The sequence below is a fragment of the Megascapheus bottae genome, chromosome 3 (genome assembly GCF_031878675.1).
Source record: "Megascapheus bottae isolate mThoBot1 chromosome 3, mThoBot2.hap1, whole genome shotgun sequence".
Lineage (NCBI taxonomy): Eukaryota > Metazoa > Chordata > Mammalia > Rodentia > Geomyidae > Megascapheus > Megascapheus bottae.
The window spans coordinates 85,507,581-85,530,958 of record NC_143511.1 but is presented as its reverse complement, the minus strand read 5'-3'; the positions used below and the strand labels follow the sequence as shown (position 1 = coordinate 85,530,958).

At 43.6% G+C, this 23,378-nt stretch overlaps 1 protein-coding gene and 1 long non-coding RNA gene across 3 annotated transcripts in view; one reads left to right on the top strand and one right to left on the bottom strand.

The window, feature by feature from the left end:
- Window positions 1-19,234, top strand: part of LOC150066021 (uncharacterized) — a 44,092-nt gene extending 24,858 nt beyond the window's left edge. For both annotated transcript variants that reach the window (XR_016535003.1, XR_016535002.1), the window contains exons 4-5: window positions 1,536-1,692; window positions 19,082-19,234. This is a non-coding gene — a long non-coding RNA (uncharacterized LOC150066021). The remainder of the gene's footprint in view (window positions 1-1,535; window positions 1,693-19,081) is intronic.
- The window catches only part of Gle1 (GLE1 RNA export mediator), a 33,800-nt gene that overhangs the window by 3,037 nt on the left and 7,385 nt on the right, over window positions 1-23,378 (bottom strand). The window contains exons 4-15 of the mRNA XM_090330786.1: window positions 22,642-22,790; window positions 21,457-21,517; window positions 19,906-20,160; window positions 18,948-19,179; window positions 17,195-17,307; window positions 16,998-17,067; window positions 8,863-9,005; window positions 8,564-8,754; window positions 6,948-7,077; window positions 6,160-6,264; window positions 2,756-2,838; window positions 1,355-1,418 (exon numbers count right to left, since the gene is read on the bottom strand). Coding sequence (XP_090186912.1) covers window positions 1,355-1,418; window positions 2,756-2,838; window positions 6,160-6,264; window positions 6,948-7,077; window positions 8,564-8,754; window positions 8,863-9,005; window positions 16,998-17,067; window positions 17,195-17,307; window positions 18,948-19,179; window positions 19,906-20,160; window positions 21,457-21,517; window positions 22,642-22,790 — 1,596 coding nt within the window. The remainder of the gene's footprint in view (window positions 1-1,354; window positions 1,419-2,755; window positions 2,839-6,159; window positions 6,265-6,947; window positions 7,078-8,563; window positions 8,755-8,862; window positions 9,006-16,997; window positions 17,068-17,194; window positions 17,308-18,947; window positions 19,180-19,905; window positions 20,161-21,456; window positions 21,518-22,641; window positions 22,791-23,378) is intronic.

Here is a 23,378-nt window from a genome sequence, read left to right as displayed (position 1 = left end):
ACAGGTTACTTCCAGTTTTCTGGTGGTTAATTGGAGAAAAGAGTATGAAGGATGGGCCAAGAGTGTAGTCTAGTGGTAGAGTGCTTGCCCAGCATGCACAAAGCCCTGGGTTTGATTCCTTGGTACTATAGACATAGAAAAAGTTGGAAATGGTGTTATGGCTCAAGTGGTAGACAGCTAGCCTTGAAAAAGCTAAAGGACAGTACCTAGGCCCTGAGTTCAACCCCTAGGACTGGCCAAAAAAAAAAATGTCAAGGTGACTTTTCAGCCTGGGCTGGCTTCAAAGTGAGATCATCAGCCAGGCACTGATGGCCTGTAATTCTAGCTACTCAGAAGGCTGAGATTTGAGGATCAGGGTTCCAAGCCCGTCCAGGCAGAAGCCAGCTTGTAAGACTCTTATCTCCAACTAACCGCTCAAAACCTGGAAATGGTGCTGTGGTTCAAATGGTAGAGCATTAGCCTTGAGTACAAAGAAGCTCAGAGACAATAAAACAATAAAACCAGACAATAAAACAAAAAACTAGGATCCTCATATCTAAGCTTTCTGAGTAGCTAGGATTATAGGCATGAGCCACCAGCACTAGGCTTGAGATTCTTTTTTTTTTTTCTTTGGCCAGTCCTGGGGCTTGAACTCAGGGCCTGAGTGCTATCCATGGACTTTCTCAAGGCTAGAGCTCTACCATTTGAGCCACAGCACCATTTCCAGCTTCTTCTAAGTATGTGGTACCGAGGAATCAAATTTGGATCTTCATGCGTGATACGCAAGCATTCTTACCACTAGGCCAAACTCCCGGCCCTGCTGCTTTGAGATTCTTATGTCTAATAAACTACCAAATTTAAAAAAAAAAAAAAAAAAAAGCTTGAAGTGGAATTGTGGTTCAAGTGGGAGAGTTCCAGACTTGAGCAAACAAGGCTCAGTGATAGTGCCCAAGTGCCAAAGCCTGGAGTTCAAACCTTAGAACTGAACCAAAAAAAAAAAAAAAAAAAAAAAAAATTAACTAAAATCCTAAAATCCAAGAGAAGAATCTCAGGGAAGTCATCCAGGGAAGAAAGTCCATGAAACTCTTATCTCCAATTAACTAGCAAAGAAGCTAGAAGTGGAATTCTGGCTCAACTCTTATAGCACCAGCTCTCATTAGAAAATCTGAGAGAAACATGAGGCTCTAAATTCAAAAAACCTGGGTCCCAGCATGTGAGTGCACACGCACATGCACGGCCCCCATACCCCCCCCACACACAGGTATGCACACAAGAAATGAGATTGCAATCAGTTTCTCTCCAGCTCTCCAGACTTATAAAACACAAGTTATGCCAGGCCAATAGTTTGGGACTTACAAAGATAAGGGTATCTTACCTCCAAGAACTGCTTCAGACGTATAAAAGAACCCATCTGTCCCGAACTTGTGATGGCTTCGATTCTACAGAGAGAGAAAGAACACAGATGAATCCAACCTGTGACACAAATCTATCTTCTGGAGGTGTTGTTCTCATAGTCATGTGTCCTAGGCTAAAAATGCTGCTATTCATTCAAACAGGGACACAGGAGAGGACAGCATTGCTCCTTTCTGAAGTCTTTGTGAGCAGGAGGAATGGGTTTTACCAAGTCTACTTGAAATGCAAATTAGCTGAGAAGAAAGAGAAGAGGAATTCAAGGTGACTTCTACACCAGAGTCAAACAAACTGCTTGATAAAGTAAGTTTCTCCATCTCATTTTATTAGTCCTGATTCCTTGGCTTAATTCATGAGTGCATGTAATCACTATCCAGTATTATTTGGGGTTTTGGAAAAGGTAAACAAACAAACAAACAAACCATCCTAGCTATTCAGGAGGCTGAGATCTGAAGATTTGTGGTTCAAAGACAGCCAAGGCACAAAAGTCTATAAAACTCTTACCTCTAATTAACCACCAGAAAAACAGGAAGTGGCGCTGTGATACTAGGAGTAGAGTACTAGCCTTGGGCTGAAGAGCTCAGGGACAGAGCCCAGGCGCCAGAGTAAAGTCCTACAACCAATCTCCCCTGCCCCCCAAACAAAAAACAAAACATTTTTTTTTTTCTGGCTAGGCACTGAAGCTAGGTAAGTGTTCTAAATCTCCAAGTTCAATGCCATGTTCATCCAGTACCTTATTTATTTTTATTTTTTGTTGGTCGTGAGAACTGAACTCTGGGCTTGGGCATTATCTCTGAGTTCTTTAGCTCAAGACTACTGCCCTACCCTTGGGCCTGGGCATTGTCTCTGAGCTCTTCAGCTCATGGCTATTGCCCTATGCTTTGAGCCACAGTGCTACTTCCCATTTTCTGGCAGTTAATTGGAGATAAAGAGAGTCTCATGGACTTTACTGCCTGGGGTGGCTTTGAACCATGATCCTCAGATCTCAGCCTCCTGAGTAGCTAGGATTACAGGAATGAGCCACCACACCCAGCCTAATTTATCTTTTCATATAGTCAACAATATTTAAAAGATTCTCATTAGTTCAGAAGCATTTACTCAAATATCACAGACAAGGACAGTAATAGGAAGAGGTCATCTTTACATAGGCTTTATTTATTTTTTTCCTTTTCTTTTGCAGTGCTGGGGATGGAACCCGGGCTTTACATGTATTAAACAATTCATGCGTGGCCGAGGAAGGTCTCTAGCCCACACGGAGATTTTCAATCTAAGCTGAAAATAGCATGTAATAGCAGTTAAGAGTGTCTCATGCCTGGCTTCTATTTTACCTGCTAAATCCCTGACGTCTGCTCAATAAGCCTGATACCTGGGGAAGTAGTCCTCTTTAATGAGAAGTATCATCTTCCAGAACTGGACCTGGTACTGCTTCATGAGGGCATTCCCACACACCTGGGGAAGGAGCAGGGAGAATGGAAATCTACCAACAGACAGGTTTACAAAGCGCAATCAACCTTAAGCTAACAAAAATTTTCAGGGCTGGGAATGTGGCTTTGTGTTAGAGTGCTTGCCTAGCATGCATGAAGTCCTGGGTTTGATTCCTCAGTACTATATATACAGAAAAGGCTGGAAGTGGCACCATGGCTCAAGTGGTAGAGCACTAGCCTTGAGCGAAAGTTCAGGGACACTGGTCAGACTGAAAAAAAAAAAAAATTCAGGTTGCCCAGCTTCAGTGACGAACATCTATAATTCTAGCTACTTAGGAGGCTAAGATCCAAAAATCACGTTTTAAAGCCAGCCTGGGCCGAAAGTCTACGAGACTCTTATTTCCAATTAATTACACAAACACACACAAACTATAATTCAGAATAGGAGCTATAACTCAAGTTTTAGAGCATTAGCCTTGAGTAAAAAAACTCAGAGACATCTGAGCACCAGTGGCTCATACCTATAATTCTAGCTACTCAGGAAGCTGAGATCTAAGGATGACAATTCAAAGCCAACCCAGGCAGGAAAGTCTGTGAGACTCTCATTTCCAATAAGCTACTTAGAGAAAGCTGGAAGTGGCACTGTGTAAAGTACCAGCCTTGAGCACAAAGAGCCTCAGGGACAGTGTTCAAGCCCCAGTAACAACCTCCTCCCTCCAAAAGAGAAAATACATAAAAATAAGAAGCTCAGGGACAATACCCCGGCCCTGAGTGAGTTCAACACCCTGGCACAAAAATAAAAATGGAAAAAAAAAAATCCAACTCTTTCCTAAAGCGTGTCTTTTTTTTTTTTTTTGCCAGTCCTGGGCTTAAGCTCAGGGCCTGAGCACTGTCCTTGGATTTTTCTCAAGGCTAGAGCTCTACCACTTGAGCCTCAGCACCACTTCTGGCTTTTTTTTCTAAGTATGTGGTACCAAGGAATCGAACCTGGGTCTTCGTGCATGCTAGTCAAGCACTCTACCACTAGGCCAAACTCCTGGCCCCTGTCTTTTTTTTTTTTTATTGTCAGGATGATAAAAAAAAGATTATATTTATGTTCATAAGGTATTAAGTACATTACTACTTGGGGTAACGTATTACTCCTCCCAATTTCCCTCTCCCTATCCTAAAGTATATCTTGATATAAGACAACAGCTCAAGGAGGCCTTATCACCTCACCCTTACACATGCTTCTGTGTGTGTGTGTGTGTGTGTGTGTGTGTGTGTTTTGTGTGTGTGTGTGTGTGTGTGTGTGTGTGTGTGTGTGTGTGTGTTTGCCAGACCTAAGGCTTGAACTCAGGGCCTGAGCACTGTTCTTGGGCTTTCTCAAGGCTAGTGCTCAGCCACTTGAGCCACAGCACCACGTCTGGCTTTTCTATGTATGTGGTACGTTGGAATTGAACTCGGGTCTTCATGCATGTTAGGCAAGCACTCTACTACTAGGCCAAACTCCTGGCTTCTTGTTTTTTTTAAGTTGTCCCTACTATTCCTCAGTTTACTACTTGTGTTCTTATACGTGCAGGCTCACTGTTCACATACCATAACTTTAGGAATTATCAGGTGACTAGAGACTGTGAGCATTATATGTGAAAATTTCCCAGTTTTGACATGGCACATGACAGTGCCTTTTGTTTAGTTTTATTTTTTTGTTTGTTTTAGGCAGGATCTCAATATGTAGGTTCAAGCTGGCCTGTAACTTGTTATCCACCTGCCTTAGCCTCTCAGGTGCTGGATTACAGTTGTGTATCATGTTGCTCAATTCCCTTAGCCTTTTTCCAACCTGCTATGGTACTGGGCTTTTAGGTTTCCCATCATTACTAGGATTATAGGTGTATGCCACCTCATCCAGCTTCCCTCCATAGAGACAGAGTCTTGCTGACCTTTCTCCACAGCCTGGCCTGGCACCTGGGTCCTCCCAATCTCAGCTTGGATGACAGATATGTGCCACTGCACCCACCTGTGAATTGAGCAGGGTCATGATAACTTTGCTGGCCCTTCAGCAGTGAGCCTTCTTTTTTGGGGGGGAGGGGGGCAGTCCTGGGCTTGAGCTCAGGACCTTTATGTGTGTGGTACCAAGTAATTGAACCCAGGCCTTCATGCATGCTAGGCAAGCACTCTATCACTAGGCTAAACTCCCAGCTTCACTGGGCGGATAGCATCTGTTGGACCCCAACAGAAAAACAGAGGTAAGCACTGTCCCTGAGCTTCTTTTTGGTCAAGGCTAGTACTCTACCACTTGTGCCACATCACCACTTCCACTTATGGCTTTTTTTTTGTTTAAATGGTACTGAGGAATTGAACACAGGCTTCTTGCATTCTATGTAAGCACTCTATCACTAAGCCACATTCCCAGCCCCATGCATACTTTTTTGTTGTTGTTGGTCGTAGAGCTTCAACTCTGGGTCTGGGCACTGTCCCTGAGCTCTTCAGCTCAAGGCTACTGCCCTACGCCTTGAACCACAGTGCCATTTCCTATTTTCTAATGGTTAATTGGAGATAAGTGTCTCACATTCTTTAGTTCCTGGGCTGGCATTGAACATCCAACCTCAGATCTCAGCCACCTGAGTAGCTAGGATTATAGGTGTGAGCCACTGGCCCCGGTTCAAATTTTTTTTTTTTTTTTTTTTGCCAGTTCTGGGGTTGGACTCAGTGCCTGGGTGGTATCCTTGAGCCCCAGCAGTGCTTTTGGCTTTTTCTGTGTATGTAGTACCAAGGAATCAAACTCAGGGCTTCATGCATACTAGGCAAGCATTCTACCACTAGGCCACACTCCCCTCCTAAAGATTCTTTTTCTTTTTGCCATTCCTGGGGCTCAAATTCAGGGCCTGAGCACTATCTTTGGGCTTTCTCAAGACTAGAGCTCAACACTTGAGCCATAGGACCACTTCTGGCTTTTTCTATGTGTGTGGTACCGAGGAATCCAATTCCAATCTTTGTGCATGGTAGGCAAGCATTCTACCAATAGGCCAAACTCCTGGCTCTAAACATTCTTTTTTTTTTCCCTAGACAGGTAAGAGAGTTTTATTATGGGGTTAAAAATGCACACTCAAGGAGTGAGATGATCTTCTCTTTTCCTTTTTACTGGTACTGGGGTTTAAACTCAGAGTCTCATGCTCCCTCATCTTACTTGCTTGGCTGGCACTCTTCCACTTCTTGAAAGATGACTCCAGTCCTTGAGTAACAATTTGTGACACTGGCCTAATACCGTTCAGTACCAAGTTCCATTAGCATACTGTTTTCTTGCTCATATCACTGAATATCCTGAGGCTACCTAAAACACTGGGTTCCACTTAACTGAATTACATACCTCCAAGAAGTCAAAAAGTAGGGTGGCTGTCACATCTGACAGAGGCTCCATGTTTAAGATTTGTGCCAACCAGCGCCAGCCATGATTTAAGCCATGAGGGTGAGTCTGGGAAGAGAAAAAGAAGCTTGGTTATAGTTTGATCTCATTTCATTCAGAGAGCTAAACTCCTAGTTATCATTTACAGCTACCATGTAGCCACAACCCTAAGTGGACGTCACTTAGCTAGGGCACATGCCACAAGGCAGAGAAAAGATAAACTACCCAAATTCTGGTTTTAAACGTTGCAATCAAAGCATAGGCCCCTAAATTATTTATAGGATCCCTTCTACATGTGTCAGCTTCAGTTTCAGGGACTGCATAGGCAATCACTTACCATCTCTAACATTAGTCTTGGTACTGTTTGCACAGAACCCGAATACACTAAGAGAAAAATAGAAACTGGTTCAATTCCTCGGTACTACATACATAGAAAAAGGCTGGAAGTGGTGCTATGGCTCAAGTGGTAGAGCTCTAGCCTTGAGAAAGCCCAAAGACAGTGCTCAGGTCCTGAGTTCAAGCCAGGACTGACAAACAAAAAAAAAAGCTCTACAGCCAACCGACCATAGACTAACTCTAAAGCCCTATGTCAGAGTAAACATTTCTTCCTAGTAGTGGCTTATTATCTTTGGTATTTTGCTATAGTAACAAAATACTAAGTATCACTAAGGCCAATATTTGCTGTGATGATATACACTAATTTAGACTCTAGCCTAGTGTTTCCTTGATAAAACTAAGCCCTTTCCACCTACTGCTTGTTGGTTTCCATATGGCCACCGGAGCTGAATGATGGCAGCATAGAGACGGATCATCCCAGACATGCGCTTTAGAAAGTTGTCCTGCTGCTCCATCTTGGAGTCTTTCACTTGGTAGCCAAGCATCCTATATGAGAAGATAAAATAAAAGTGAAAAACCACAGATTTTCTTTTATGGTCAAAAGTTAACATAATATTATTACATTTTTCCATCAATACATTATATACATATACATATACATACATACAAACATACATACATTTACATTTACATTTATTGAATCCTTTTTCTGCTAGTACTAGGATTTGAACTTAGGGCCACCAGCTCTTGCTCAGCTTTTCCCCTCAAGGCTGGCATACTATCACTTGAGCCCTATCGCCACATCTTTTGGCTTCTTGTTAGTTAACCAAAGATAAGAGTCACTTGGAGTTGTTTTCCCAGGCTGGCTTTGAACCTTAATCTGTAAATCTCAGCAGAAGCAGCTATGATTACAGACATGAGCCACTAACACTAGCTTCTTTTTTGTTTCTGTTTTTATTTTTCAGACCTGGGGCTTGAACTCAAGGTCTGTGCACTGTCTTTGAGCTTTCTCAACGATACCACTCTACCACTTGAGCCACAGCATTGCTTCAACTTTTTTTTCCCCCTCTGTATATGTAGTACCAGGAATTGAACCCAGGGCTTCGCACAAGCTAGGCAAGCATTCTACTACTAGGTCACACTCCCAGCTCCCACTCACATTTTTTTTGGTTAGTGGTAGGGCTTGAACTCTGGGTCTAGGCACTGTCCCTGAGCTCTTCAGCTCAAGGCTACTGCTCTACTTTTTGAGCCACGGCGCCACTTCTGGTTTTCTGGTGGTTAATTGGAGATAAGAGTCTCAGATCCTCTTGCGCCCGGACTGGCTTTGAATCGTGACCCTCAGATCTCAGCCTCTTGCATAGCATGTGGGCTACCACGCCCAGTTTTACATTTTTTAAAAATTTATTTTTCCAGTCCTGGGGCTTGAACTCAGGGTCTACGTACTGTGTCTGGGCTTCTTCTGCTCAAGGCTAGCACTCTACCACTTGAGACACAACTTCTGGCTTTTTCTGTTTATGTGGTATTGAGGAATTGAATCTAGGGCACTATGCATGCTAGGTAAGCACTATACCACTAATCTACATTTTCAGCCTCTTGCATTTTTTAATACAAATATTTCATATCCACTATCAATTTTAAGTTTCACAAAGCCTCAAAAATGTTAATTGACAAGTAAAGCCAGGAAGTAATGGATACTATTATCTCATCTACAAATAAGGAAACAGGTTTAATGTTTACATATTTCTGCCAAGTTGTTAAATAAAAAGTAGGCATAAATTTTAAGATCTTTGGTTGTAGTTCAAGCATTCATTCTAATAAATATCAATTACTAGGACATAAATTCACAAATCTGCCTGGGGACATTAGCTCACACCTCTAATTTTATCTATTCAAGAGGCTGAGAACTAAGGATCTTGGTTCAAAGTCGTTCCAGGCAATCAAATAGGAGAAGATGGGGGAAAACAAATTCCAATTCTATTTCTATTCCATTAATTTCCCTAGGGAGAGTAAGTAAGGAGAAAACCAACTTCACCGCTGATAGTCCTCTAAAGCCATTCCCTCTTTAAAAGCAGGGTAGAAAGGAACAGAATAAGGACACTTCTTGTGGAGATGAGCAAGGATGAGGTCCCCCACTCTAGGGTGGAGCTCCCAGATCCCAGATGCCACCACTGCAATGGGGAATGCTGCTTCATGATGAGAAGCCACTTCTTCCTCGCCTTGTTTCTGCAAATACAGAGATAAGCAGAATTTTAAATTAGCACCTAGCAAGGAGAAGGCTTCATATTTTATAATAGCCTGTTCTCCCCAACCTCTGGCAACAAGATATCTCACCACAAATTTCTCCGCCAGTTTGTATTGGACAAAGTCGAGCCCCTGCGGGTTAAGTGTGACAGACACAGAGTGTCCACCAGACTGCACCAGCTTCCCAGAGAGCAGGCCGTTGATCTTGTCAAAGACCTCCTTTAATTTCGAGCCTGGGTATGAGACAGGAAGTCAGTAAAAGGCACAAGTGCACATCAATCTTTCTCATCATGTAATAACAAAGCATCTACAGACATTCAGCTAAGCAGCCTTATTCAAGTCTAGAGCCTGAAGCCACAATGCTGGTTCAGAAAAATGTTTGACAATCAAACCTATGTTGTGGGACGAAAGAAAACATTCCAAATTGTAGTACTGCTCCAAAGAAATTTTTGATTTGAGAAGGAACTACTTCTGAAACTGACATGTAAAGAAGGTGTGGTGCCACAGATGCTAGGGCTATAGTGATACCCATAGAATCAGTCCCTCTTCTAGGAAGAACCTTCTAAGCCATCATTCAAATAATGGGAGACCATTATTCCTCCTGCTAGGTTTTCAACTAGATTTTTTTTTTTTTTTTTTTTTGGCCAGTCCTGGGCTTGAGCTCAGGGCCTGAACACTGTCCTTGGACTTTCTCAAGGCTAGAGCTCTACCACTTGAGCCTCAGCACCACTTCCGGCTTTTTCTATATATGTGGTACCAAGGAATTGAGCCCAGGTCTTCGTGCATGCTAGGCCAAAGTCCCGGCCTTCAACTAGATTTTGAATCCTGTAAAAGGTCCATGTGGCTAGTAAAGGCTCTATCCCCACCTTGGCACTATTGGGAAGCGTTATTAAGTGTTACGAAGTAGGGGTCTAGTGGGTGGTCTTTAGGACTATGGGATATTATTACACTGAAGGGGACTCTAGGACACTGGGCTCTTCCTTTCTTTTCACTTCCTGCCCATGTTACCTATGAAGTGAGTAGTTCTGCCTTATCACTGGTTCCTCCTCCTACAGGCCAAAAGCAATGGGGCACAGTGGTTATGGAGTAAAACCTGAAAAAGCTATGAACTAAAATAAATCTCTTACTTTCTATATGTTATCTCAGATATTCATTACAGTAATGGGAAGCTAAAGCTGTCTAATTCTAGTTTTTCTCTCTCTCTTTTTTTCTTTTGGTGGGTCATGGGGTTTGAACTTGGCTTGGGCGCTGTCCCTGAGCTCTTCAGCTCAAGGCTACTGCCCTACACTTGAGCCAAGACCCACTTCCCATTTTCTAGAGGTTAATTTGAGATAAGAGTCTCAGGTTCAGCTGGGAGTTTGGCCTAGTGGTAGAGTGCTTGCCTAGCATGCACGACGACCCAGGTCTGATTCCTCGGTACCACATACATAGAAAAAGCCGGAAGTGGTGCTGAGGCTCAAGTGGTAGAGCTCTAGCCTTGAGAAAGTCCAAGGACAGTGCTCAGGTCCTGAGCGCAAGCCCAGGACTGGCAAAGGAAAAAAAAAAAAAAAAAAAGTCTCAGGTTCTTTTGTGCCGGCTTTGAACCTTGATCCTCAGATCTCAGCCTCCTGAGTAGCTAGGAATACGGGTATGAGCCACTGGACATGGCTCTAATTCTAGTTTCTAAGTTTATAAAAGACCCCTGTGTACCCTTTCTTGCAAATGAGCTATATAGTTAGATTACAGGAAGTCAAGCTGAGTCACTCAGAATTCCTTAAGTGTTTAGCACTTCACCACTCATGAGCAGTAGTGGAACTTTGTACCTGCATGTAGATCAGAGACTAGCAATCTATGTGAAAGAGTAGACAGAAACAGAGAAAAGTTTAGATGAGAGGAAAAAAGAACTAAAGTTTCCAATTCCTAGTAGTTACTAAACACAGTAACTAGTCCTTTATCCTTAGAAAAATTGACTTTTTTTTTTTGGTTAGTACTGGGACACGAACCCAGGGCCTAAACCCTGTCCCTGAGATTTTCTGCTCAAGGGTAGCACTCTACCACTTTGAGCCACAGTTCCACTTCTGGTTTTTCAGTGATTAATTGGATATAAAAATCTCTTGGGTGAGTCGGCAGCATGGCCTAGTGGTAGAGTATTTGCCTAGCATACATGAACACGAAGCCCTGAGCTCGACTCTTCAGAACTACATACACAAAAGCCAGAAGTAGTTCTGTGGCTCAAGTGGTAGAGTGCTAGCCTTGAGCACAGAGAGGCTCAAAGACAGTGTCCAGGTCCTGAGTTCAAGCCACATGACTGGCCAAAAAAAAAAAAAATCTCACAGGGTCTTTCCTGCCCAGGTTGGCTTTGAACTGAAATTCTGAGAAGTCAGTCTCCTAAGTAGCTAGGATTACAGGTGGAAGCCCATAGCATCTGGCATGAAGTAGTTTTTATTATTTCGTTATATTTACAATCAAATGTTAGCTCAACATCTCCTGTTGAGAAATACTCTGCAAATTCTCTAATTTTAAAAGTGTTACTAAGTCACAGACCAGTGTTAGAAGAGAACTAAGCAAATGTTCAGAAAGCCCAAAACAGTGATGTGCACTGGTTTGGTGGCTCACACCTGTAATACTAGTTACTAAGGAGGCTGAGATCTGAGGATCATAGTTCAAAACCAACTTGGGCAGGAAAGACTCTAATCTCCAAAAGGAACCACCAGAAAACTAGTAGTGGACCTATGGCTCAAAGTGGTAAAGCACTAACCTTGAGCAAAAGAGCTCAGGGACAGAGCCTAGGCTCTGACTTTAAGCCTCATGACCAACGCAAAAGAGCTCAGGGACAGAGCCTAGGCTCTGAGTTTAAGCCTCATGATCAACGAAATAAGAACAAAAGGCGGGGGGGGGGGGGGTAGGGAGTGGGAGGAGGAGATAAAGAGAAGAAAAGAGAAGAAAGGAAGGAAGGAAAGAGACCTAGGAGGGCGGGAGTTTGGCCTAGTGGTAGAGTGTTTGCCTAGCATGAAGGAAGACCCAGGTTCAATTCTTCAGTACCACATATATAGAAAAGCCAGTGCTGTGGCTCAAGTGGTAGAGTGCTAGCCTTGAGGAAAGCCTAAGGACAGTGCTCAGGCCCTGAGTTCAAGCCTCAAGACTAGGAAAAAAGAAAAGAAAGAGAGGGACGGAGGCAAGGAAACCTTAAGAGAAATAATCCCTTAAAACCAGAGACCCAAACCTTCTTGAGATGTTAAAATATACACTCTCCATATACAATTCACCAGCACACACTCCTAAGTTCCACTGCTATACTTCTGTTAGTTTCAAATTACCTTACTAACAAAATTTCGCATCTTCACACTTCTCTATCTATGCTCCCATATCCTTCTGCTCATGTCCTTATTGAAATTTTCCTCCAGTTCTCACTATTTATGAATACTGGCTTTCTTTCCAGAGTAAGAAATGAGATTCTTGGCTGGGTGTGGTAGCTCATATCTGTAATCCCAGCTACTCAGGAGGCTGAGATCTGAGGATCAAGGTTCAAAGCCAGCCCGGGGAACAAAAGGACCTGAGACTCTTATCTCCAATTAACCTCTAGAAAACAGGAAGTGGGTCTTGGCTCAAGGGTATGGCTAGTAGCCTTGAGCTGAAGAGCTCAGAGACAGTGCCCAGGCTGAGTTCAAGCTCCATGTTTTTCCTCTTGCTCATTCCTGAGCAGGGTATACCCCGTGTCTTACTGCAGGTCTTTCTCAACAGGCTTCAGTAATGATGAGCCACAGAAACAAAACTAAGAAATATGTGAAAAATGGCAAATATAGAAACTAACAAAAGGCAGTGAATGAAGCAGAGGAAGCAGACATGGAGATGACTCTAGTTTCTAGTTCAGGTCATAGGGCAGACAATAACATTACTATCCATGAAGAGAAAACAGAAGGAAGACAGGCAAGAAGAGGATGGATTCAGATTCAGAACACACTACCCTGCAGGAACTCAGAGGCATCTAGGCAGAGGTCCCTCTGCAGGCTGAGGTAGAGATGGAAGCTCAGAGAAGAGGAATAACAAAGGACAGATTTGGGAGTTACCAGCAAATAGGTAATGTTTGAAACCCTGAGAGGGATAAGATGAGGAGAACTGTGAGTAACCAGATGCCCAGAAATCACCTATGACTAACACAGGGGGAGAACACTGAGGAACCCACCAAGAAAAAGGAGACCCTAGAAAGTAAAAGAATGCTGCCACAGGAGTTGAGTTTCATTGAGAAAGAGTAGTGCCAGACGGAAATGTGAGGGAGATTATGAAATGGGATCAGAATGTAGAAAATCAGGGGAAACTTTTTTTTTTTTGTCAGTCATAGGGTTTTAACTCAGAATCTGCATGCAGTCTCTGAGCTCTTTTTGTTCAAGTCTAACACTCTACCACTTTGAACTACAGCACCACTTCCAGGGGAAACATTTTTTGTAGGATATCAGAGACTCAAGTGTATTTAAAACCTGGAAAGAAAGCAATGGCAGACACTAAGAGAGAAAGGCTATACAAAAACAAACTCTTCTGCTAGCAAGGGGATAAGAATGAGGTTAAGCTTGGGCATGGAGGCCACCTCAGTTTCTGAAATAGGAGACTGAAAGGTAAATATAGCCATTAAAGGTGGAAGGAGCAGGTCTCTGAGGAGCTTGCTCTGTCTCCATTTCCCTGCTGCAGCTAGAGCCGGGCCATGTAGAGTGACAAGGAGAAGGCCTGACAACAGGTTAGGGAGAGCAATGAAGGAATGGGGTAGCTGCCCAAGCCACCTCACCCTTGAATGGTGCCTTCAAAGCAAACAGCACAGTGGTGGGGGGGGGGGGGGAGCAGAGTAATCTCATCTTTAATCCTAGCAACTCAGGAGGCTGAGATCTGAAGATCATGGTTTGAAGCTAGCCCAAGCAGAAAAGTCCATAAAACTCATCTCTAATAAACTACTTAGAAAAAGTCAGAAGTGGTGCTATGGCTCAAGTGGTGGAACACTAGAAAGAGGCTCCAGGATAGTACCTAGTGTCATTCTAGCAAGGATAGTGTGTGGCTCATGGTAGAGTGCCAACCAACCTGCTCAAAACACTAGGTTCAATCTTCAACACTATTAGAATCAAACAAACAAACAGAAAACCCAAGCCAAACTAAATAAATAATTTAGAAAGTATGCTATGCAGGGTGGGGGAATAGGGGGAGAAGACGGGATGACTCTTGGAGGAATCTAATGGTGCAGTACCCATGAACTAACAAAGTTTACCAAACTGACTATGGCTGGAATATATGTTTGATACAAAAGGAGGGTCAGACAAATGGAAGTGTGTGAAAAAAATATGATATTCAAAGTACACATGTGAAAATGGGATTAGGCAACTTGATTCCATGGAGTTGGGAGAGAGGTGGGAGAACAACGGAAGTGCTGGGTGACATGGATCAAGATATGTTATACCCATAAACTAACATGTTGAAATTAAACATCTTTGTACAACTATTACATAAGTAGACAGGGTCTCTCTTTTTTTGCAGGGCAGAGTGTCATGGGGCTTAAACTCTGGGCCTGGGCACTGTCCCTAAGCTCTTCAGCTCAAGGCTACTACCCTACACTAGAGCCTCAGTCCCATTTCCCCTTTTCTAGTGATTAGAGATAAGAGTCTCTCTCTACTAGTAGTGCCTGGGCTGGCTTTTAACCATGATCCTCAGATCTCAGCCTCCTGAGTAGCTAAGATTACAGGTGTGAGCCACCAAGCCCGGCAGGGTCTCTTAATCCATATCTGGGTACCATTCCTGTACCTGCCATCCTAATCTACAACTGAAGTGTTTATAACTTTATGCCACAAAATTCATGAGACTCCATCTAAATAGAGTAAAGCTGGATACAGTGGTGTGTGCCTTATATTCCAGCAATTATGAGAAGCACAAAATTGGCAGACAGTAGTCCAAGTGTAGACCTGAACATGAAGTGAGATCCTCTCTTACTAATTACCAGTGAAACTAGGAGTTGAGCCTCATGACAGAGTGATTACCTAGCATGTACGAAGACCTGGGTTCAATTCCTCTGTAACACACATAGAAAAAAGAAGAAAGTGGTACTATGGCTCAAGTGGTAGAGCTCAGAACCAGGAGTTTGGCCTAGTGGTAGAATGCTTGCCTAGCATGCACGAAGACCTCGGTTCAATTACTTGGTACCATATACATAGAAAAAGTCAGAAGTGGCACCTTCTATCTGGCAAATATCATGTAACCCTTTTATTAATTACAATAAAAAAATATTAAAAAAAAAAGTCAGAAGTGGTGCTGAGGCTCAAGTGGTAGAGCTCTAGCCTTGAGAAAGTCCAAGGACAGTTCTTAGACCCTGAGCTCAAGCCCAGGACTGGCAAAAAAAAAAGAAATCCCAAGGACAGTACTCAGGCCCTGAGTTCACGCCCCAGGACTAGAAAAAAAAAAAATTACCAATGAAGCTGAGCTGTGGTGGCTCTCACCTATAATCCTAGCTACTCAGGTGGCTCAGATACAAGGACCACAGTTAAAGCCAGCATGGGCAAGAAAGTCCAAGAGACTTATCACCAGTTAATCAAAGAGCTCAGGAACAGCACCTGGGCCCCAAGGTCAAGCCCTATAACTGAAAAAATAATAAATAAAGTAATAAATAACCAGTAAGCTTGGCACTGGTGACTCAAACCGATAATCCTTGTTACTTAGGCTAAGATCTGAGAATCATGGTTTGAAGCCAGCTCCACCGACAAACCTGACTCCTATCCAGCAAAAAACTGAAAGCAGAGTATAGTTCAAGTGGTAGAGGGACTGGGAGTTTGGCCTAGTGGTAGAGTGCTTGCCTAGCATGCACAAAGACCCAGGTTCAATTCCTTGGTACCACATGCATAGAAAAAAGCTGGAAGTGGTGCTGAGCCTCAAGTGGTAGAGCTCTAACCTTGAGAAAGTCCAAGGACAGTGCTCAGTCCCTGAGCTAAAAAAGCCCAGGACTGGGGGGAAAAAAAAAGTGGTAGAGTACCAGCCTTGGTCAAAAAAACTAAACAAGAGGGGTGGAGAGTGTGATCTGGACTAGTGGTAGAGTGCTTGCCTAGGATGCACAAAGACCTGAGTTCAATTCTTTAGTACCACATATACAGAAAAAGCCGGACGTGATGCTGTGGTTCAAGTGGTAACACACTAACCTTGAAAAAGCTCAAGGACAGTGCCCAGGCCCTGTATTCAAGCCCAGAATGGAAAAAAAAAAAGAAGTACTTAGCAAGAACAAGAAGCAGAGTTCAAATCCAATTACAGTCACACACACACACACACACACACACACACACACACAGTGAAAATCAGGACTAGAGGTGTGGCTCAGTGGTAGATTTAAACTATATGCACTGATGAGAAACAAAACTGAGATAAAAATTGGACACACATAGTTTATAAATACCTGATGCAACATCAGCACTTGTTTGAACACATTTGCTTTTTTTTTTTTTTTTTTTTTTTTTGCCAGTCCTGGGCTTGAGCTCAGGGCCTGAGCACTGTCCTTGGACTTTCTCAAGGCTAGAGCTCTACCACTTGAGCCTCAGCACCACTTATGGCTTTTTTCTATGTATGTGGTACCGAGGAATCGAACCCGGGTCTTCGTGCATGCTAGGCAAGCACTTTAACCACTAGGCCAAACTCCCGGCCTTTTTTTTTTTTTTTTTTTAAATAGGGCAAGGGGATTGAACTTTGGGATGGGACTGGGCACTGTCCCAGAGCTCTTCAGCTCAAGGTTACCACCCTGCCGCTTGAGCAACTGAGCAACACTTGAGCAACTGAACAACACCACCACTTCCTGGTTTGTTTTTGGGGGCCAGTTGTGGGCTTGGGCTCAGGGCCTGAACACTGTCCTTGGGTTTACTCAAAGCTTAGAGCTCTACCACTTGAGCCTCAGCACCACTTCCGGCTTTTTTCTATGTAGGTGGTACTGAGGAATCGAACCCAGGTCTTCATGCATGCTAGGCAAGCACTCTACCACTAGGCCAAAACTCCCAGTCCACTTCCTGTTTTTCCTATTGATTAATTGGAGATAAGTTTCCCAGTCTTTAGTGCCCAGGCTGGCTTTGAACCGCAATCCTCAGATCTCAGCTCTGTGAGTAGCTAGAATTACAGGCATGAGCCACCGTGCCTGGCTTGAACACATTCTTTCTATGAGAACATTAGGGTTGAAGTAGATTTGGACCCTGAAAAGATAATACAATTAAGCAAAGGGTCATGTTCTCAACAATTTGACGCACCTGCAATGGTGGAGATTTGGCTGACTGGGATGGTGGCAGCCTTCTGCAGGTCCATCTTTATTTTTTTCATCTGCCAGAAGAGAACAATGAGAAGACAGAAGGGGCTAGCCATCTTTTTGACTAGGGACATGACACATCATCTATATTCCTTTGGAACATCAGGCCCACAGAACTCCTGCCATTCAGCCTTCCCCTACCTGACTGTCCTTGCTGCTGGTCAGGCCTTCAAAGGACAATACACACTGAGCAGAAGCCTCTTGCAGCTGCTGGTACCACTGCATGGTACTGTCTTGTACTTTCACCTGGAGGTCTGGGAAATAAGCAGCTAGTGTTTACTGAACACGTTATTCAAGTTGACAACATTCTACTCCATTATTTATTAATTGCTATAGTGATCACAATAACACTGTGACACTACTGTATATATATAATATATACACACATATGTACTATATACCTACCCATATATATGGCAGTATTAGATTAAAAAATTTATGCTTTCTAGGTGTTTGAGTCACAGCTCAGTCTGATTTTTCTGTTTTTTTTGTTTTTGTTTTTGTTTTTTCTTCCCATACTACTGGGGATTGAGCAACAGACAGCATTAAATCCATTTCATGGACAAAAAAATAGGCATGGAAAGGTTGTGATGTACCCAGAGGACAGATTGCCTCCAGAGTTCATATGTTTATTTTTTTGTGGGTCATGGGGCTTGAACTTTGGGCCTGGACACTGTCTCTAAGCTCTTCACCTCAAGGCTAGCATTCTACCACTTGAGCCACAATGCCATTTCCAGTTTTCTGATAGTTAATTGGAGATAAGACTCTCAAGGACTTTCATGCCCAATCTGGATTTGAACCATGATCCTCAGATTTCAGACTCCTAAGTAGCTAGGATTCTAAGTATAAGCCACTGGTGCCCAGCCAGAGTTTACATGTTTAAATACTATCTTATGGCTCGGAGTGTTGTCTAGTGGTAGAATACTTGCTTAGCATACATGAAGCCCTGGGTTCAATTTCTCAGTATCACATACACAGAAAAAGCCACAACTGCCAGGTGTGATGGCTCACACCTATAATCCTAGTTACTCAGGAGGCAGAGATCTGAGGATCTCAGTTCAAAGCCAGCCTGGACACTAAAGATAGACTCTTATCTCCAATTAACAACCAGAAAACCAGCAGTGGCACTGTGGCTCAAGGGGCAGAGGAGTAGCCTTGAGCTGAAGAGCACAGGGACAGTGTCCAGGCTCAGAATTCAAGCCCCTCAGCCAACCCAAAAAAACAAAAAGAAAAAAGAAAGAAAAAGCCAGAACTGGTGATGTGGCTCAAGTGGCAGAGTGCTAGCCTTGAGCAGAAGTGCTCAATGACAGTGCCCAGGCCTGGAGTTCAAAACCCCAGGACTGGCAAAAAAAGAAAAAAAAGTAATAATAATAATAGCCATACTGTGTTACATGCTTCTCATAAACAGTATATACACCTATACATATTTAAGTACTCAGTCACAGACTACTTAGAATATCTTACTAAAATTACATAGATATTTAAGTCCTAATGGAAACTGTTTGTATCTGAAACCAGGTTTCATGTCAACCTAAACCCAGTGTAATACATTATGTACAAATTCTGACTGAGAGCCAGGTATCAGTGGCTCGTGTCTGTAATCCTTGCTACTAAGGAGGCTGAGATCTGAAGATGGTAGTTTAATCCACCCAGATAGGAAAGTTCATGAGATTCTTAATTCCAACAAACCACCCCAAAGCAGAAGTGGAATTGTGGTTCAAATAATGAACGCTAACCTTGAGCAAAAAAAACCTCAGGGACAGAAACCAGGCCTTAAGTTCAAACCCCAGTTCTAACACCAAAAAAACGTAACAAAATGAAGAAATTTTGGCTGTGCTATTCTACAGTTTTCACATTATAGAAGGCAAAAGATCATATCCACACTAAAACTCACCTTCATTCTGTGTCCCTCCTGGGTCCTGGCTGGGGACTGGGGATGGGGTGGGGGCCCCAGACCCCTGCTGCATCTGGGATTCTTGAAGCTTGACTTGAGCCTCCTCTTCATTCTGCCGCTTCTTGTTTTCACAGGCTCTGGTGATTTCCTGGCCTAAGTTTGTGACAAGCTCCCGCATTTCCTGCAAGGCTCGCTCGGCCTCAGCTTGGTTTTCTGCTGTGGGATAGCCACTCTATCAAAGGGACACAGACAGCACTAAATACCCAATTGTACAAGAGCAGTTTGTATTAAGGACATTAATCTTTGGCATACTATAAATGTTACAAAGGCTTCCCAATTTTTAAATTTCATGTACATACATGCATCAAACGTTTCCTTTGCAACCTCTTGTTCTTTGCTTACATGGAGCCTATACACCTTAATATCTTTTAAAGAATCAACTGTTGGCCAGGCACAGTGGCTACTACCTATAATTCTAGCTACTCAGGAGTCTGAGATCTGAAGATTGCACTTCAAAGCCAGCCCCCCTGTGAGACTGTTATCTGCAATTAACCACCAGAAAACTGGAAGTGGTACCCCGGCTCAAGGGGTAGAGAGGTAACTTTGAGCTGAAGAGCTCAGGGACAATGCTCAGGCCCAGAGTTCAACACCCACAACCAGCCAAAAAAAAAGAAAAAAGAAAAAAGAAAGAATCCACCGCTGCATTTCCACTGAACTTAAGAGTTCTTTCTTCTGGTTTCTTTTTTTTTTTCTTTTCTTCTTTTTTTTGGTCTGTCCTATGGTACAAGCTCTGGGCCTGGGCACCAGACTCTGGGTCTTTGAGCTTTTCAGCTAGCACTCCAATAGATAATAATCACTACTTCCTCCAATAGGCAAGAATTGCTTTTAAATCAGAAAATAATTTTTCTTTAAGGGTATCTTTTTCCAATGGCAAATAGATTCATATGTAGCCCCGTACCTCTGATGCAGCACGAATGATCCCAGAGATTAGGCTGCATAGCTGGTTGCCCCGGGTACGGAAGGCAGCCAGGTCAACCATCTGCAGGTCTTTGTGCTGGTCAGAGGCGTCCAGCTGCTGGCTGAGCTGCAGCACCTCCTCCTGTAGTGTGTAAAGGCTCCGAAGTCGGACCTGGCCTTCCTCCTTCTGCAGCCGCTCCAACTCTGCCTGCTTCATGCGCTGTTGCTCTGCCTCCCGAAGCTTCAGGTTGAGAATCTACAGAAAGGGCCACTGAGTCACTTCATGGCAGGATGGGGGGAACGATTTTCCCTCTGTGCAAGCTCAAGTTCTAGGTGAACTATACATTTTCAGATGGGTTGAGAGCAGGAAAAGGACTTCCAAAGACCCTGCGAGGATTAATTTCATTGTCAACTTGACTGGACTGAGAAGCTTTAGGCTAAAAAAAGTACACCTCAGCCAGGTGCTGGTGGCTGATGCTTGTAATCCTAGCTACTCAGAAGGCTAACACCTGAAGATGTCCAGGTAGGAATGTCTATGAGACTCTTATCACCAAGTAATCAGCAAAATGACAAAAAAACAAGCTGTGACTCAAGTAGTAGAGTGCCTGCCTTGAAAGAAAAAACTAAGGGATAATGCCCAGGCCCAGTTCAAGCTCCAGTACTGGAAGGAAAAAAAAAAAAAAACAACAACAACAGCAAAAAAACAAACAAACAAAGAAAATAGCAAGCATACCACTGCAGATCTCTGTCAGGGCTTTTCCAAAAATGAAAAACTAGGGTGCCGGGAGTTTGGCCTAATGGTAGAGTGCTTGCCTAACATGTACGAAGACTCAGTCTTGATTCCTCAGTACCACATACATACAAAAAGCTGGACGTATTGCTGTGGCTCAAGTGATAGAGCTCTAGCCTTGAGAAAGCCCAAGGACAGTGCTTAGACATTGAGTTCAAGCCCAGGACTGGCCAAAAGAAAGTAAAAATGCCGGAGGCATAGGCCCCTAGCATGCATGAGGACCTGGGTTCGATTCCTCAGCAACACCTATTAGAAAAAGCTAGAAGTGGTGCTATGGTTCAAGTGGCAGGGTGATAGCCTTGACCAAAAAGTATCCAAGGACAGTGCCCAGGCCCTGAGTTCAAGCTCTAGGACTGGCAAAAAAAAAAAAAAAAAAAAAAAAAAGGAAGGAAGAGAAAAAGAAAAAAAGAAAATGAAACACTAAGGGAGGAAGAGCTGCTCTGAATGTGGCACCATCCCATAGGCTACAGCCCAGAAAGCATTATCTTTCTGCTTCCTGGCTCTATTATGTGAGTGCTATGTTCTGCCACATCCTGCCTACCATGATGTGTCGAAACCTCTGAAAATATGAGCCAAAATAAATCCTTTCTCCCAAGAAGTTTGCCTGTCAGGTACTAAGTCACACAATGACAAAATAAGTGATGTAATCCAGTCACCCAGAGGCATGACTCTGGCCCAGGTTGTGCAAGATAACCCTGCACTGGCAGTTGATGCTTTACGCAGGTAGCATCAACTCAATCACTGATTCCCCCAGGTACAGACCTTGGCTCTGTGGCGATGCTCAGCTTTTAGCTTCTCCTGGTGGCCCAGAGCTTCTCTAGTGCTAAATGGAGTTAGGGAAGACAGAAAAGTTAGGGATGATTCCTAAGACCGTTTTCCCTCTCTCAGAGCCACTTTGTTGGGTTTCACTGATCAGTTTATCACAGTTGGTCACTTATTTGGGTTACAAGTTTCTCTGCCTATTTTATTATTCTTTTTTTGTTTTTGCTGGGTCATGGGGCTTGAACTCGGCCTGGGCGCTGTTCCTGAGCTCTCGAGCTCAAGGCTGCTTCCCTACCCCTGGGCCTGGGTGTTGTCCCTCAGCTCAAGGCTACTGACACACCCTTGAGCCAAGCCCCACTTCCCATTTTCTAGAGGTTAATTAGAGATAAGAATCTTAGGTCCTTTTGTGCCCAGGCAGGCTCTGAATCATGATCCTCAGATCTCAGCCTCCTAAGTAGCTAGGATTACAGGTGTGAGCCACCATGCCTGTTTTTTCATTTTTTCTTGTCAGTCGTGGTGCTTGAACTCTCAGCCTGGGCACTGTCCCTGAGCTCTTCAGCTCAAGGCTAGTGCTCTACTCCTTCAGCCACAGCGCCACTTCTGGTTTTCTGGTGGTTAATTGGAGATAAGAGTCTCACCGACTTTCCTGCCCCGGCTGGCAGGATTCTCAGATCTCAGTCTCCTGACTAGCTAGGATTACAGGTGTGGGCTACCAGCACCTGGCTATTTTTTTCTTTTTATTTAGTTTTATTGCCAGGATGATGTACAGAGGGTTACCGATAAGGTAGTGAGTACTTTCCTTGTTGGACATTGTTAGCTGTCCCATGTATTTTTTCCCAGCGCCCCCCGCCAACCTCCTCACACATACATTTCTGCCTATTTTATTGTGATACTTGAGGTCTTGAAATTTTAACACTCTTGCCTTGGGACCCTAAGATATTCCTAGCTGGGACTGGGAATGTGGCTTAGTGGTAGAGTGCTTGTGTTGCGTGCATCAAGCCCTGGGTTTGATTACTCAATACCACATCAACAGAAAAAACTGGAAGTGGCACTGTGGTTGAAGAAGTCGAGTCCTAGCCTCGGGAGAAGAGGCTCAAGGACAGTGCCCAGGCCCTGAGTTCAAGCCCCAGAACTGGGAAAAACAATAAATAAAGATATTTCTAGCTGTAATGCAAGGAGACTCACCTCTTCTCCATTACTTCCCGTAAGTCCTGAAATTCTTTATGTTGCTTCAATTCTTTCCGTTCATCAAACCGTTTTAGCTGTTCAGATGCCATCTCTGAGAAGGCCCGTACCTTCCTCTCTTGTTCCTCCTGCCACTGCCGCAAACCCTCCTGGAAAGGATCAGCATCTACTCTTGAAGCACCAATGCTGCCTTGCTCTTTTGGCCCTGGGCCACGTTCCCTTGCTTGGTCCTAAACACTCAAGGGCCTAGACCATCTGCTCATTTCTTAGGACAGTGTCAGGAACCCTTCCCCCCACTTTTTATAGACCCTTAAACTTAGCTCTTAAAAGCTCTTCTAGTTTGATCCAAGTGGTTGTTGTTTTGTTTGGGGGAGGGAAGGTAAGACTGGGTTTTGCTGTGTAGCCCGGGATCTTCCTGTCTCTATCTCCTGAGTGGAGAGATTATAATTGTAAGTGTGCACCACCATGCCTCACATTATGTTATTCTAAGGGTTCAGAGTATGACTCAGTGGTAGAGTGATTACCTATCATACTAGATTTGATCTCTCTCTTTCTCTTACACTTATACACACACACACACACACACACACACACACACACACACACACACACACACACAAAGAGAAAGAAAAAGGAAGAAAGACATTATTTTATTTTAAAACTTATTTTGCAGGAAGGTTAAATCAAATTAAGACTATGTTATCCTCAGAAACTCTGTTAAAATGAGTTGGGGGGGT